Source organism: Lissotriton helveticus, chromosome 4_1 (assembly GCF_964261635.1).
Source record: "Lissotriton helveticus chromosome 4_1, aLisHel1.1, whole genome shotgun sequence".
In the NCBI taxonomy this organism is placed as follows: Eukaryota; Metazoa; Chordata; class Amphibia; order Caudata; family Salamandridae; genus Lissotriton; species Lissotriton helveticus.
In genome coordinates this window covers 105,412,381-105,428,514 of record NC_136063.1, presented here as the reverse complement: position 1 = coordinate 105,428,514, position 16,134 = coordinate 105,412,381, and the positions used below count along the sequence as shown (strand labels likewise).

The window sequence follows — 16,134 nt, the reverse complement described above, 5'->3', positions numbered from 1 at the left end:
GAAATTTGTAGATACCGCATTGCTCTTGGCAAAACGGCGAGTGGCATGTCGCTGGGGCCGGGGCAGGGCGCTTAAATTCAAGGACTGGTTAGCGGACTTGACTTACTGTCAGGACCAGCATGTAACTTACACTGAACTATTACTGATCTCTTCCCAGCCTAAAGACATCTGGGGACCCTTGGTAAACTTCCTGCTTGCCCAGACAAGCGAGGCCGACGCTCCAGAAGACGCTCCTGAGCTTGATACTGCTGGCATTCAGGGATAGGAGACACTACCTACCGCTACATGCATCACCGATTCCCCTCTGGTCCAACACATTGACTCTACACCTTCCTTTATATCTCACCTCGATGTATACATCACAGTTACATATTGTTCATTGACACTACCCCTTAGTCGCACCTGTTGGGCCCTCAAGACTTGCACAGTTCCCATGTGCCGCCTACACCTTATATTCATATCGATATGTGTGTTGGAACATCATGTCGCATTGCATTGTGCTCTTCAGCAAAATGATTGTGTACTGCCACGAATGCTCATGTTTTTTACAATATTCATTCATTGCTCAGTGATTCATATGATGCTATGCTAAATTGGAGGTCCGTATCCACGTGTATGTACAACTTGTTTGTTGTTTTTGTTTTATGTTGGAAAACAATAAACAGAATTAAAAAAAAAAAAAAAAACTTTCGGGACCGCTCCCGCAAAGTTTTGGCGCCATGGCCCGGCAGTCAGGGCACGACTTGGGGTCATGGTCGCGACAGTAGAGACACATGCGGTGGGGGTCCGTCACCGACATTATGCGATGACAGTCCCCACAGTTCTTGAAACCGGGCATCCCTTCGACACCAGGAGTCGAACGACTGGAAAAGATGAGGTAAAAGGACTCGAAACAGTCAGTCAAAAATTGACTGGGGGTACTTGCTCTTCCCGGATCTGCGCTTGCTAGCGTGGAAAAAGAAAACTGATATCAGCGCACGTGGGCGCGTCTAAGTAGCTCTGACGACGTCATCACGGTGACAATGACGCACGAGGAGCTGCATGACAACGCCTACCGACGCGCGCAGGGGTACTGCTGATGAAAAGCTTTCCGGATCCAGTCTGACGCCTGGGGGTAAATCTACATGTTTCAGATATATCGTTACAGAGCCATGCTGCGATTACACATACTTGAAATTGCTAACTCAAATAAAAGGTCATCTGGGTGCAGGGTTTTTGTTGTCTTTTTGCATGTAAGTGTTCAGATATTTCTGAATGATTAGCAAAGCATGCATTACTTTTGCTTTTGGAGCCATACTCAACCTGTCATGACCTAGAAAGTTAATCAACAAATTTGCTTACAGACAGATAAAACATGTTCTTTAGATGAAAGAGAAACCATTCAGAGACAGTGTTTATTACTGAGCTGCATGTTAGAGCAATGATTTTCACAGACTTACCAGCTGCGCTTGACAAAGTCCCATAACCACTTGGAGGCTCTTTCTTCAGCTGAGAAAAGTAAAAGACAGAGTGTGAGGTCACACCTCTCCTGTAAACCTTTGTGCAGATTAAATTGTACCACATCTTCATTTTCTGCAGTTAACTCAATATTTTCTCAGACCACCCAACATTGAAAAAGGAGCAGTGTGAAACTGGGTGGTGAAGGTAAGGCGAGACAACTCACCAGTACTATCAGGTCAATCCATCATGCTTGGTGAAAAAGAGGGGGACTGATGGCGGGTTCAACAGTCCTTTATTGCAAAATCCTAACATCCCGACCTTGTCATGCAGCAAACTGATGCAAAGTCATTGTTAGGGTGCGCATGTGAGAGATAGTGTAACCCAGTAAGAGACATCCACCCATAACACAGTTTGATCACTGGAGAAATATTATATAGATCTACTCACACACCCCAACAAAAAAGCTAACAGTGCCCTTTAATACACATATATTATGTATTTACAAATTCACTAAATAAAAACCAAACAGATGTTGTAGTTAGGTGAAAATATCAGTAAAATCATACTGTCTTAGATGAAAAAAACGCTGCAATTCCCCTATTATAGTTAAATCAAGTAACTAACACTGAGGGTTTTCTCAATCTTGAATTAGACTTAGTTTGAGGTATGGACTTATCTCGAAAGAAAGCTTGTAATTTAATCTTTCGGAAGAACTGAGCCAATTCACAATTTAATCTGAAGAGATCTTCTTGAGGTGTTGAGGCAAAGCCAGGGTCCATGTTAAGGGCCTGGGATTCAGAATTTTGGCATCTCCTTTCCTCTGCTCCTCATCACTAATTGTGGTTCCCCCTTTTCCCACTATACTTGCTTGCCTCTTCCTTTTGTTCTGCTTCTTCATTATAAAGCTGCATATGTCAGCATTCAAGGTTGAAAAAAGGAAAATGGGATTCCAAGATGGAGGGCTGTGCTTCTCCAAAATGTCTACCTCTTGGTGCCTTGAATATTTCACTAAAATACCTTGATTGCCTCTTGACCCTACTTATAGACATCCATCCCATCCATTAGAGGGCGTCCATCTTTTTGTCAACTATATATGATCTTCTCTTGTCCTCTAGCATCTACATTGGGGCTACTATGTATGGCTTCTGCCTTTTAGTCGCCCATAACATGACCATTTTATTTGCACACGCTCTGTACATTCTTTCATGTCCTAAGATGGTGCCCGTCGCGATCAGACAACAATCTCCTCTGGCCATTACCGTCTTTTCAGCTGGAGCATTTGTATTCCTTTCTTACATACCTTTGTGTTTACTATTAGATATACTGAGACCGAGCTGTCCACATAGTCCATAAGGCCCATTACTTTACTTAGGAGGGTAAGACAAAGGCCACGGCTACCAGATTGTTTGTGTTGTCTACGTGTTTTCTCCCGCACTTTGCCACTGAGCAAGAAGTCCTTATTGCATGTGTGAAATTACATTTTGTGCATGTGTGTGACAAACTTACTCATCACCAATGTGAGAATGTTTTTTAAATGTATGCAGAATCAGTACTACTTGTGCTGCATGAGGAACATCCGGAACATGAGACATGAGACACGAGTTCCGGAAGCCCACATGCCGAACAACAACTTGCCTGAACAACGACTTTGCCTTAACCACTCATGTGCGTCGTTAAGGTAAAGTCAGTCTAGTGTTCAGGACGGGCGTGAAAAAGAAAAGAAAGAGGAGAGGACAGGTAAGAGGGGTTTGGGGTCATTTTTAGGGGGTCGGGGGAACGGGGTAGTTTCAAGGGGTGGGAGGATCGGGGTCGTTTTATGGGGTGGGGGATTTGGGGTCGTTTTTAGTGGGTCGGGGTTTGGGGTAGTTTTTAGGGGGTGGGGTATGAGGTATGTAGGGAAGGGGGTTTAGTGTAGTTTTAAGGGTAGGGGTAGTTTTTAGGATGTGGGAGGGGTTTGTTGTAGTTTTTAGGGGGTGGGAGGGGGTCAGGTTTGTTTTTAGGGGTCTGGGGTAGTTTTTAGGGGGTGGGGGAGTTCGGGGTAGTAAGGGGGTGGGGGGTCAGGGAAGTTTTAAGGAGGTTGGGGGGGTATATTTAGGGCTCAGGGGGATGGTAAACAGCCACGGGTAGCTGTTTACTGTGCATGCCTTTACCACGAAAAATCAAGGTCGTCGTAGAGACCACGTTGGTAAGGTAGCCTTTGTAAACAAACTCGTTATTCCGACATTCAACCGAGCTGCATTTGTTTAATTGTTGTATGCGTTGTTTACCTTTCTCTTTTAAACAGGTCACTAGTTGTAGGAAAGCTGGATCCACTTTTTGCTGGTGTCAGTAGTTTTTTTTTTTACTAGGATCCTACTAATCGGGACCCCAGTCACTCGGCTTCCTCCCTAAATTGACCATTGTAAGTACCTCTGTACCTCCATAATTGGCTACTGGTGTACTCTTCAAAATCCCTAGTATATGGTACTAAGGTACCCAGGACATAGGTACACCAGGGGTCTCCAATTGGCTGCAGCATGTATTGTGCCACCCATGAAAGACCACCCAAACTGTGACTACAGGCCCCTGCGAATGCTGCCTGTGTGAGTGGGTGCTTGCACCCATCCTGACAGCTACATGTTTTCTTATATCTATGAGGTCACTGCACTTAAAAACCCACAAGTCACCCCTATGACTGGCCTTTCAGTCCTGAAGGCAGGGCTCTTGTTTATAAGTGTGAGGGCGTCCCTGCATGAGCAGGGCACCTCCACAAACTCCGAAGTCGATTCTCCAGGCTTTGTAACTGGGGTCAGACATTTTTAATACATATAGTGGACATAAGTCATTAATGAGATGTCTAACTATATGGTGGCTGCACCAATCCTGGTCATGTTTGGTATCAAACATGTTGGAATCATACCCCAACACCGATTCCATTTTTGGCAGTATGATCCCATCTACTGGGGGCTCCCTTAGGGTACCCCCTATACTCCCAAATGCAGCCTTTCAGGGTCTGACAGCAAGCTAGTGCTGCTGCTGATCACATACATGATTCTTCCCTCCTGCTGTTGAGCCAAGCTCGAGCAGGGAAAGGTAGAACAATAGGTTTCCTGTCACAGGGAGGTGTGACCACCTCCACAGACAGGACTTTGTGTATTGGGCTTGGGTGGGGCGCTTGCCAGTGTCACCAGATTGATTTGAAAGGCACATATGGTGCCCTCCTCGTATACTCCAGTTTGAACCAGTTCATGGAGACCTTGGCTCCAGCTCTTGCGTTAAACTGGACAAAGGCAAGTGCAAGGAGCTTTAATGAAATAAGTGTTAACCATATACTAAACCAGCCTCCACCACTAGTATACTAAAATGTCAAACTACACACTGCAGTGTAAGTTGTTGCAGTTACCAAAGTTTCTGGTGTTCACAGAGGTGGGTATCATGTCCCATAACACAATCGGGATCCCCACACACAGCGAAGATTAGGTATTCTTTGATAGGTCCTGATGAAATGCCACTTTATCCGATGGGACAGCAGAGGCATGAAACATGTCGACCAAAAACCTTTACTGATTTAATCTCACATTTGTCTAGTACCAGAGACCGGTTATTCATAGTGGAAGCTTGAATCATCATTTCTCCTGGTTTCTCAAACTTTATAAATCTTGACATAGACTTTTTATGCCCTATTAAACAAACTGCAGTGTCTATAGTCCATATTATCTCGCTTCATTTCAATCTTCCTACACTGGCAATGGGACTCTTGCATATACACAGTCCTTCATAGGCGAACCAAAAGATCTCTAGCAAAGGGCCCGTTGAGCATTACAGCACCATCCCAATGAGGAGCAGGCTCGATGATAAAGCATTCCACCTTCGGGTGGGTGAGGGCTCTTGCTTCTATGAGCAGGCACTCCTAGTGACATTTGGTGCTCTGAGGTTTTAATATTATCTTGAAGCCATCATCGAAGCAGTATACCCTTTTGAATTTGTTATACTCTAAGGGAGAGTGTATACAGGTCATACATCTCCATGTCCTCCCATTTTTGTGATCTCCTGTTACAGCCACGGAAAACCATTCCCAAGTGTCAATGCTTGGTTATAACAAAGGAAACTCACCCACCTAAGCTTTTGCTAATATTCTTCAATGGTGTGGAGCTGGATGTCAGGAATTGCACTGCAAGACCCAGCATTAAGGCGAGGAAGCCACATTTTCGGTAAACTGCCCTTCTTATACACATACAATTTCTCTATGGGGAAGATAGTCTGGAATGTTAGCAGCAGGAGTGGTGGCTTCTATTGATGCCCCTCTTTTGTGCTCCAGTGGTCTGCACAGCAAACGGGTCTTGCGGTCTTGGTTGGCCAGAGTCACTCTTTATGGTGAGTCAAACTTGTAGTTGGACAGGGGCATCCCTGGATTACAGCGTCTTTCCAGTCTTCTCCTCTAGGTAGAGATGTTGCATTTTCTAGGTACTTTTCAGACACGAATGGCAAATGTCTGATTAGATACTTGGGACTTCAGCTACTATTTTGGCACAGATTGCCTCAAGGCAACAGGCTTTTATTTCAGAGTGGCACGGGTGGCTCAGCACTTTTTTGGGGGTCAGTGCCGTCTGGCCAGTCACTGGTGGTACCCTGGCCAAGCACCAGTTTTGCAGTCGTCTTCTGGACGGCCATGACCACACAAGTACAAGTACAGCAGGGCCATGATTGCGCTGTCCAGTGCAAGCACACAGTGGGTTTCACAGGGCAATGCCGATGTTGGCTTCAGTTGGGCAAGCCGATCAGGCTCACTTTTGCAAGTGCCACCGTTGCTATGCCAAGGACAACAATCGGAGACCGCTCAGGCACGCTTGGAAAGTACTGACGTTCCTCAGGGGATCCCGGGGACTAGGCTTCAACTTCACACACATTTGGCTGTGCTGGTTTCGAGTCTCTTTCGGACAGACCTTTACCACTAGGGTCGAATGAACCTCATCGCCCATAAGTAGTAAGCTCCTCGAGCATGGTTGGCGCACTCTGTCCCTCTTGCTCAGGCCAGACTCCTTAAAGTTCTCAGGACCAATCATACAGCTGATGTCTCCCTCACCACTAGGAAAGTGGCTCTCAGGCAGACACCAACCGTGGTTTGCTCGGCAGTCCTTAGAGTCCTCTGCAGAGCACCCCTCCTTGGTTGAAGGGAACTTGGACTCAGAACAACTAGTGGGACCGCAGCTCCCAATCGAATTAATGGATGACAGTTAGGGGATGTGAATTCTTTCTCAGCCTTTTCACAACTGATTTGGGTCGGCTCACTTTTCAGGCCTCGTTCTCAGGCTGTCTTCCAGACTCTGCCTTTAGCTTGAGTGATGCTCTTCATGGACAATAGAGGAAAAAATACATGAAAGCAGTCTGCAGCAGACTATCAACCGCCACACCGGACAGTTATCAGGATGAGAGGCAAATGGCTGCTCCCATTCTGAAGGGCCCTTCATATCCTGTTACAAAAACTGTGGTTCCTCTTTTAACTCCTGCCAGCCACCAAACATTAGTCTCAGGCAAACTAATGAATATCCCTCTATATCTGAAAGGACCCAATTGAATTTCTAAGGTGAAGCCTGCCTCTGTTCTCCACCTGTAACGCCTGGGTTCCTCCCTCCAGTCTATAACATGTCAGCAATACGCGTCCACTGTCTGGGAAAGCAGCCTCATCTCCTTAGTGATACAAAAGGGGATGATGGACGGAGCATTTGAACAAATCAAACACTCACCCCCAGTCAACTGATCTGGGTTTAATCCATCACCATTCTTTAGTTCACTCAGCCACCCCAGTCAGACATGGCTATATGCAAATCAGTCTGACCCTGTGCCTTATGGGAACAGTCCAGCCCGAACTGCCAAGCCATGTCTTCCCTGGACCGGAAACAAGCATCCTGGGACCGGTTTCGGATTCATAATCCTCATCAGCCAGGCTATCTTGAATCCAGTGGCCAAGTGAACAAGGGACTCACGTCTGAGTAAACCCAGATCAGTTGACTGGGGGTGAGTGTTTGATTTGTTCAAACGCTCCGTCCATCATCCCCTTTTGTATCGCTTTGTTCGCCCTAAGTGTGGCAGGGTATACTCAGACGTGAGTCACTTGTTCACTTGGCCACTGGAATCAAGATAGCCTAGCAGATGAGGATTATGAATCCGAAACCGGTCCCAGGATGCTTGTTTCCGGTCCAGGGAAGACATGGCTTGGCAGTTCGGGCTGGACTGTTCCCAGAAGGCACAGGGTCAGACTGATTTGCATATAGCCATGTCTGAACTGGGGTGGCTGAGTGAACTAAAGAATGGTGATGGATTAAACCCAGATCAGTTGACTGGGGGTGAGTGTTTGATTTGTTCAAACGCTCCGTCCATCATCCCCTTTTGTATCGCTCATCTCCTTAGTGTGCACACCACCATGTCAAACCTTTTAAAAATAGAACCCACAGATCTGTGCCACTTTGGTTCACTCATTATATATATATATATATATATATATATATATATATATATATATATATATATATATATATATATATATATATTACCTACTGGCGATAGCCAGTAGGTATATATAGTTAGGATTTTTTTCCTATGGGATTTTTGAAAATTCTATGTCGAATAACTTTGGCGTTTGAGGACAGAATTGGCTGAAATTTCAGGAAAATGGAACATTTTGTTTCTGAGCAGCCCCTGAAAATTTGGGGGGGTCTCGTCAAGGGGGGGCCGAGAAAAAAGGGGGGTTCCAAAACGTGTTTTTCCCATGCAATTTTCCATAGGGCGGTTGGCCTCACTTTTAGCCTGAACGGCTGAATGGATTTACACCAAACTTGGCAAAATTGTAGGGACTGGTAGCCCGATGTGCCTTTGCTATGTCTCAAGATATAGCATCCAGTGGTTTTTACGAAAATTAACTTTGAAAAATATATATTGGGCTACATTGGGCTATATATATGTTGGAGCCCAAATGTAGCCCAAAGATGGCCACCAGAGACAAAAAAAAACAAATGTAGCCCAAATATCAGCCAGATGTAGCCCAACTATAGCCCAATGACAGAATGTCCCAGAGTGTTCTAAAGAACAACTAGAGTGCTAACAGTCCTACTTATTGCAAAGGTATGGCACACCTGAAGCCATCTTGATTGGAATAAAGTGGTAACTCTTAAAACATTTAATTTAAAAAGGAACAAAATGAGGGGGTTCATTTTGCCATAGAAAGTATGATTAGCGAATATATGACGAAATCCCGCATACCATCAGTCCGCAAAAAAAATCCCGCATGTACTATTAGGCCGCAAATTAAAATAACGAAAACTTTTAGAACGAATATGCCTTTAGCATACACTAAACAACTAAACTACCCTAAACCCTAAAACACTACCCCCAGCATGACCCTACACTACGCAAACACTACAACACTACCCTAAACCCTAAAACACTACCCCCAGCATGACCCTACACTACGCAAACACTACAACACTACCCTAAACCCTAAAACACTACCCCCAGCATGACCCTACACTACGCAAACACTACAACACTACCCTAAACCCTAAAACACTACCCCCAGCATGACCCTACACTACGCAAACACTACAACACTACCCTAAACCCTAAAACACTACCCCCAGCATGACCCTACACTACGCAAACACTACAACACTACCCAAAACCCTAAAACACTACCCCCAGCATGACCCTACACCACGCAAACACTACAACACTACCCAAAACCCTAAAAAACTACCCCCCAGCATGACCCTACACTACGCAAACACTACAACACTACCCAAAACCCTAAAACACTACCCCCAGCATGACCCTACACTACGCAAACACTACAACACTACCCAAAACCCTAAAACACTACCCCCAGCATGACCCTACACTACTCAAACACTACAACACTACCCAAAACCCTAAAACACTACACCCCAGCATGACCCTACACTACGCAAACACTACAACACTACCCAAAACCCTAAAACACTACACCCCAGCATGACCCTACACTACGCAAACACTACAACACTACCCAAAACCCTAAAACACTACCCCCAGCATGACCCTACACTACGCAAACACTACAACACTACCCTAAACCCTAAAATACTACACCCCAGCATGACCCTACACTACGCAAACGCTACAACACTACCCAAAACCCTAAAACACTACCCCCAGCATGACCCTACACTACGCAAACACTACAACACTATCCTAAACCCTAAAACACTACGCCCAGCATGACCCTACACTACGCAAACACTACAACACTACCCTAAACCCTAAAACACTAGCCCCAGCATGACCCTACACTACGCAAACACTACAACACAACCCTAAACCCTAAAACACTACCCCCAGCATGACCCTACACTACGCAAACACTACAACACTACCCTAAACCCTAAAACACTACCCCCAGCATGACCCTACACTACGCAAACACTACAACACAACCCTAAACCCTAAAACACTACCCCCAGCATGACCCTACACTAAACAACCACCACAACTCTACACTACACTAACACAACACTACACTACACAACACTACACTACACTACACAATCACTAACCCACGAAAAAATTAACACAAACCCACTTACCTCTCTCGTCATCGTGGTTTTCACAACGCAAATGCATTTACCATACATGCCTTTAAAACGTAATTCTTTGTAAAGGCATGCGCGATAAATGCACATGCGTTTTGAAAAAATGCGGGATAATGGTATGCGGACTGAAAGTCTGCGGGATAAAAAATGCGGGAAAATGGCTGCAAACCATGATTAGCAGCAGACTTCCCTGGTGAGCACTAGCTTTACTACAGTGATCTAATGAGCAACTAGAGTGCTAACATTCAGAATTTATGGCAAATGTGTGACACATCTGAATGCCTTCTTGATAGAACCAAAGTAAACAAGCATTGAAAATGCAATAGATCTCGCCCTCGTTTAAGTTAAAGCCATTCTGTTTGTAATGAGGTGGCTTTTTAGCTTTGCTTTTATTAGTGTTTTTAAAACTTTCATGTAAATAACATGCATATGTATGCATATATGTATATGTATGCATGCATTTATATATGTTTATATATGTATATTACCTACTGGCGATAGCCAGTGGGTATATATAGTTAGGATTTTTTCTCTATGGGATTTCTGAAAATTCTATGTCTAATAACTTTGCCGTTTGTGGACGGAATTGGCTGTAATTTTCAGGAAAATGGCAAGTTTTGTTTCTGAGCAGCCCCTGAAAATTTGGGGGGGTTTCGTCAAGGGGGGGCCGAGAAAAAAGGGGGGTCCCAAAACGCATTTTTCCCATTCATTTTTCCATAGGGCGGTTGGACTCACTTTTAGCTCGAACGGCTGAATAGATTTACATGAAACTTGGCAAAATTGTAGATATGGTTTGCCCGACGTGCCTTTGCTATGTCTCAATATATGTGCTCCAGTGGATTTTGAGAAATTAACGTTTAAAAAAATATATATATCTGTGACAGCGCTCCGGTTAGCGCCCCGGGTTCGCGTACCTGACGCGTAACGGAACTTCGCGAAGCGAAGCTGATTGGCTCTCCGGTGTCTGTCAACATTCTAAACAGTCTGGAGCGGCCGCCATCTTGTCTCTCGGTACGATCGAGAGACAAGATGTGGTGAAAAACGAAGGGGGAAATGAAGGAAAGGGGGCAAGGTAGACCACTCCTGACCCCCTAGGATTGATGAGGGGGATATTAAAGTGCCCCGCGGGGCAAAAAATAATTTTTTTTTTTTTTTTGCGATTTTACGCCGTAGAGGCGCGTCCCGGTACGCGAACCGGGCAGCTAACCGGGCAGCTAACATGCAGCGTAGCTGTCAACATTGTAAACAGTCCGGAGCGGCCGCCATCTTGTCTCTCGGTAGGTTCGAGAGACAAGATGTGGTGAAAAAAGAAGGGGGAAATGAAGGAAAGGGGGCAAGGTAAACCCCTCCTGACCCCCTAGGATTGATGAGGGGGATATTAAAGTCCCCCGCGATTTTTCGCGGTAGAGGCGCTTCCCGGTACGCGAACCGGGCAGCTAACCGGCAGCGTAACGGGAGTCCGCCATCTTGTGTTTTTGGAGCGTCCGGTTCGCGTACCGGGTAGCGTCCCGGTAAGCGTTACAAGGGGAAAACCAAGAGAAACAGTAAAAAAAAAATTAAGGGAATAGATTTCCAGCAAACTTGGCAAAATTGTAGGGACTGTTTGTTTGATGTGCCTTTGCAAGGCCTCAAGATATGTGCACGTGTGGATTTTGTCTAATTAAGGTTAAAAAAAATATATATATCTGTAAGCGTGCTCCGGCACGCTTACGTTACGGGTTTTGTTTGCGCTGCAGAGCCGATACGTCACGGTTATGCGACGCGTCATGAGGCGTCTCACGTGGCTACGTGATACTTCACGTAATAAAGAATATATTTTACAGCTATAGACATTAGCTTTTAAAAAACCAATGAAATTCACTGAAAAAACCATAGGTTATAGACCATATATAGTTAGGAATTTGCATTTACAAAACCTTGAAAATTCACTGAAAAAACCATAGGTTAGAGACCATATATAGTTAGCTGGACATTTTATTGACATAAAACCAATGAAATTCCATATATAGTTAGTTGCACTAACTATATATCGCGCACCCGCAATCCACTGCTGATGATGTCACATATTACATCATTCATGACATGGTCAGTGACATCACTGATGACATCACTGATGACATCTCAAATGACATCACTGATGACATCACTGATGACATCTCAAATGACATCACTGATGACATCATGACACACCAATACCAGTTACTACATACGCACTCACTGATTCCTACGTCTACACACACATTCACTCATTCACCCATACAATCACTCATACATACAGTCACTCATTATTACAACACTATCATATGCACTCATACACCTATGCAGACACTCACACACTGCCACTCATCCATGGAGTTACTCACACACCTAGTCAGTCCTGTAAAGAATCAATCACACTTCCATTTCCTCATCTATACAGTTAAACACAGAACACCATACTTCAGTGACATCACTGATGACATCACTGATGACATCTCAAATGACATCACTGATGACATCTCAAATGACATCACTGATGACATCATGACACACCAATACCAGTTACTACATACGCACTTACTGATTCCTACGTCTACACACACATTCACTCATTCACCCATACAATCACTCATACATACAGTCACTCATTATTACACACTATCATATGCACTCATACACCTAGTCAGTCCTGTGAAGAATCAATCACACTTCGATTTCCTCATCTATACAGTTAAACACAGAACACCATACTTTTAACACATATACTAACACATACTTACTCTCTTATACAATCACTGATACAAGTACACATTGAGATGCACAGAGTCACACACCTCCCAGCCAGCCACACACACACTCAGTCTTCCATACATCCACTCATTCTTCAATATGTAAAACATATTTAAACTTTACAAAAAACACACAGACACTAGATGATGTCATCAGTGATGTCATTTGAGATGTCATCAGTGATGTCATTTGAGATGTCATCAGTGATGTCATCAGTGATGTCACTGACCATGTCATGAATGATGTAATATGTGACATCATCAGCAGTGGATTGCGGGTGCGCGATATATAGTTAGTGCAACTAACTATATATGGAATTTCAATGGTTTTATGTCAATAAAATGTCCAGCTAACTATATATGGTCTCTAACCTATGGTTTTTTCAGTGAATTTTCAAGGTTTTGTAAATGCAAATTCCTAACTATATATGGTCTATAACCTATGGTTTTTTCAGTGAATTTCATATATATATGTATATATATATATATGTATCTATATCATAACTCACCACCATTTTGGGTACGCATCCATATACAAGGGATCGCAGCATTAGGGTTTCTGTTCAGCCTAAGCAGTGGGACTTCGGGAAAATGGCTAGGAGGATTCAATTTACATTATGAAGTTAACATAGCCTGGTCACACTATAATCAGTACAAAACCCGGTATGCTACCACCACTGCGCTACAAGGGTGAACCTTGGGGGAGTAGTCTTTCTACCACTACGGAAGGCTTGCTTGGTGCACCTCTCCACTTACAGGACCAGTAGCAAGTCAAGGGCTATGCACACATGCTAGATTAGCAAGAGGCTGGGGCCAATACCTAAAAAAACCAGAATAAAAAATCCTTTTAAACAAAAAAAACCTCAATACCAGATATTTTTGTCAGGAACACAGGTAAGTGGACATGATTGTACACTATGCAGGGGACAATCACATCCCAGCACTTGCCATGTATTCCACCCTCATTTTGTGAAAACAGTATGTGCCTCATAAGCAGCCAGGCTGCATTTGTTCCCCATGCCTTTTTTTATTACGTAGACTTTCCTAAATTCAAAAAGGGCCAGTTAGTTTAAATGCGGGTATATTATTATTATTATTATGAAGCGGACTTGTATTGCATGGACTGCAACGGCCCGATTAGACTGTTTTCCTACCTATATTGTCTGTAGGTGCTCAAGACAAGACTAAGACCAAGACAAGTCTGTGAATTAGTGGACATCGGAGTCCAGAGACCTCTCTGCTATAAGAGCTACTGCTTGTGTTGCTGACCACCAAGAAGTAAAGAAGATTCCTGTCACCACTGGTATCAAGCTCTCATCCTTTTTCCACAAAAGTGTGCAATGCAGCATACCTGCTGCACCCTCTTCTGGGTAGGGAGACGGTGGGAGGAGGAACACCTGCAGATAAACAATAGAACCACCACTACCAAAACCAAAGCAGATGTCTCACAGAACTGCAGTCAGTTACGGCTGCCACGGGTGACCCTAAAATGAAACTGTCCTAGCAAACCAAGCCTTCCCAAGAAACTCAACAGAATCACTGCTACAACTGATCTTCTGGAGGAATGAGCAGAGCAGGAAGTTGAGCTCTCTTCAACATCCAGCGTGATCCAGGGAAGGAACAAACGAGTAAGAAGAGGCTCATCATGATCACCTTCCATTCCTGGCTCCACTACCATATCCAGCACTAAGTGCATACCTCTATACTTAGAAGAACGTAATCGTTGCTGGTTCTTTTGCCAACACGGAAGGTATTTTAGCTGGTGTGTCTGCCTTTGTTCGCCCATTTAATACTCTTAACCCACTTGCTACCATCATGGCTGTTAGGCACCTCCCATTCTTACTGTACCTGCTGTATATCTGTCTTGAGTTTGCCTGTTCAATTATTTCTCTTCTAACCATTCATTGTGCCAGGCTAGGACTAAAATCACCACAAAGCAAAATTATTGGGTTATTCTCGTCTATGTGCTTGTCACTTGGTTTTAAAGCGTTGTCCTTATGCTCAAACAAGAATGGAGACTCTTTCGTGATATTTCCCAGCATATTATTTGCGTTGAAGATCTCCACTGAGCCTCTGCACCTTCCAATTTAATGCTGGATACATTACATCTAGGTACTAGAAAAGACTGAATGGTAACAGACAAGGTTCTGGAAACACATATAGCAAAACAGCTATTGTCCTCCGTTGTTTGCACTGGCACAACGTAGGATGCATATGAAGAGATTTCTACAGTAACCAATGCTGCTTGAGAACAGCATATTTCATTATTTGTTTCAAATATTAACCAGTCATCATCCTTGACCTTTTGATCAAACAGCAATAGCCAAGTAAAACCCTCTCATGAAGCCACTGCAGATATATGACCGTTCTCTGCCTTTGATCTGCTCTCGTTTAGTAAAGCTGCACTTGCCAGGAGGGTGGACCATTATGCACTCCTTCTTGTGCACCAGCTACCCAGGCCCATTCCTCCACGCCACAGTGACCTTCCTTTCTTGTACTGATTGGAGCGATGATCTACTTGTCAGGTTTACGAGGCCAGGTTTCACTTTGAACTTCATTATTTCTTCCCATGAGTGCAGTGTGGATTTTCTGGTTCATTGTAATTAGAATACCATGCTATAGATCTTTTCATGGCTGATTTACCGGTATAACCCAGTTACTAAGGCTGCCATGTATATGAACACGGAGCTTATGAATCCGAAACCGGTCCTAGGATGCTTGTTTCCGGTCCAGGGAAGACATGGCTTGGCAGTTCGGGCTGGACTGTTCCCATGAGGCACAGGGTCAGACTGATTTGCATATGGCTATGTCTGAACTGGGGTGGCAGAGTGAGCAAAATAATGATGATGGATTAAACCCAGATCAGTTGACTGGGGGTGAGTGTTTGATTTGCTCAAACGCTCCATCCATCATCCCCTTTGGTATCGCTTAATACATCTATGTGGCATGCAGAAACCTTGCTATACAGGTAGCAGTCTTCACAATGTAGGGTGTGTAGTAGGAAGTGTGTTGTTTTTGTGTTGATCTTATGTGGGAAGTGTAAATTACTTTGGATGCTTTTATTTAGCTGAACCCTCCCTACCCCTTAAGCACCATCCATCTCTGCCCCCTACAAATGCCTCTCCATGCATGAACTTCACCCATACCTGACCCCCAAACTCCACTGATCCCTATACCCTAAAAGCCCTTTTTAACCCTAAACTCCACCCATCTCTGAACACTAAAAACCCCTTGCCACACCTAATCTCCACCCATTCCTGATCCCATACATTTTTAATCCTAAACTCTCCTAATTTCTGTATCTAAAACACCCTCACTGCCGCTTT

At 44.2% G+C, this 16,134-nt stretch overlaps 1 protein-coding gene across 4 annotated transcripts in view; it reads right to left on the bottom strand.

Annotated features, from left to right (window-relative positions):
• Window positions 1-16,134, bottom strand: part of NUGGC (nuclear GTPase, germinal center associated) — a 1,180,213-nt gene that overhangs the window by 68,485 nt on the left and 1,095,594 nt on the right. For all 4 annotated transcript variants that reach the window (XM_078686520.1, XM_078686521.1, XM_078686519.1 and 1 more), the window contains exon 29: window positions 1,440-1,488. In XM_078686520.1, the coding sequence (XP_078542646.1) occupies window positions 1,440-1,488 (49 nt within the window). The remainder of the gene's footprint in view (window positions 1-1,439; window positions 1,489-16,134) is intronic.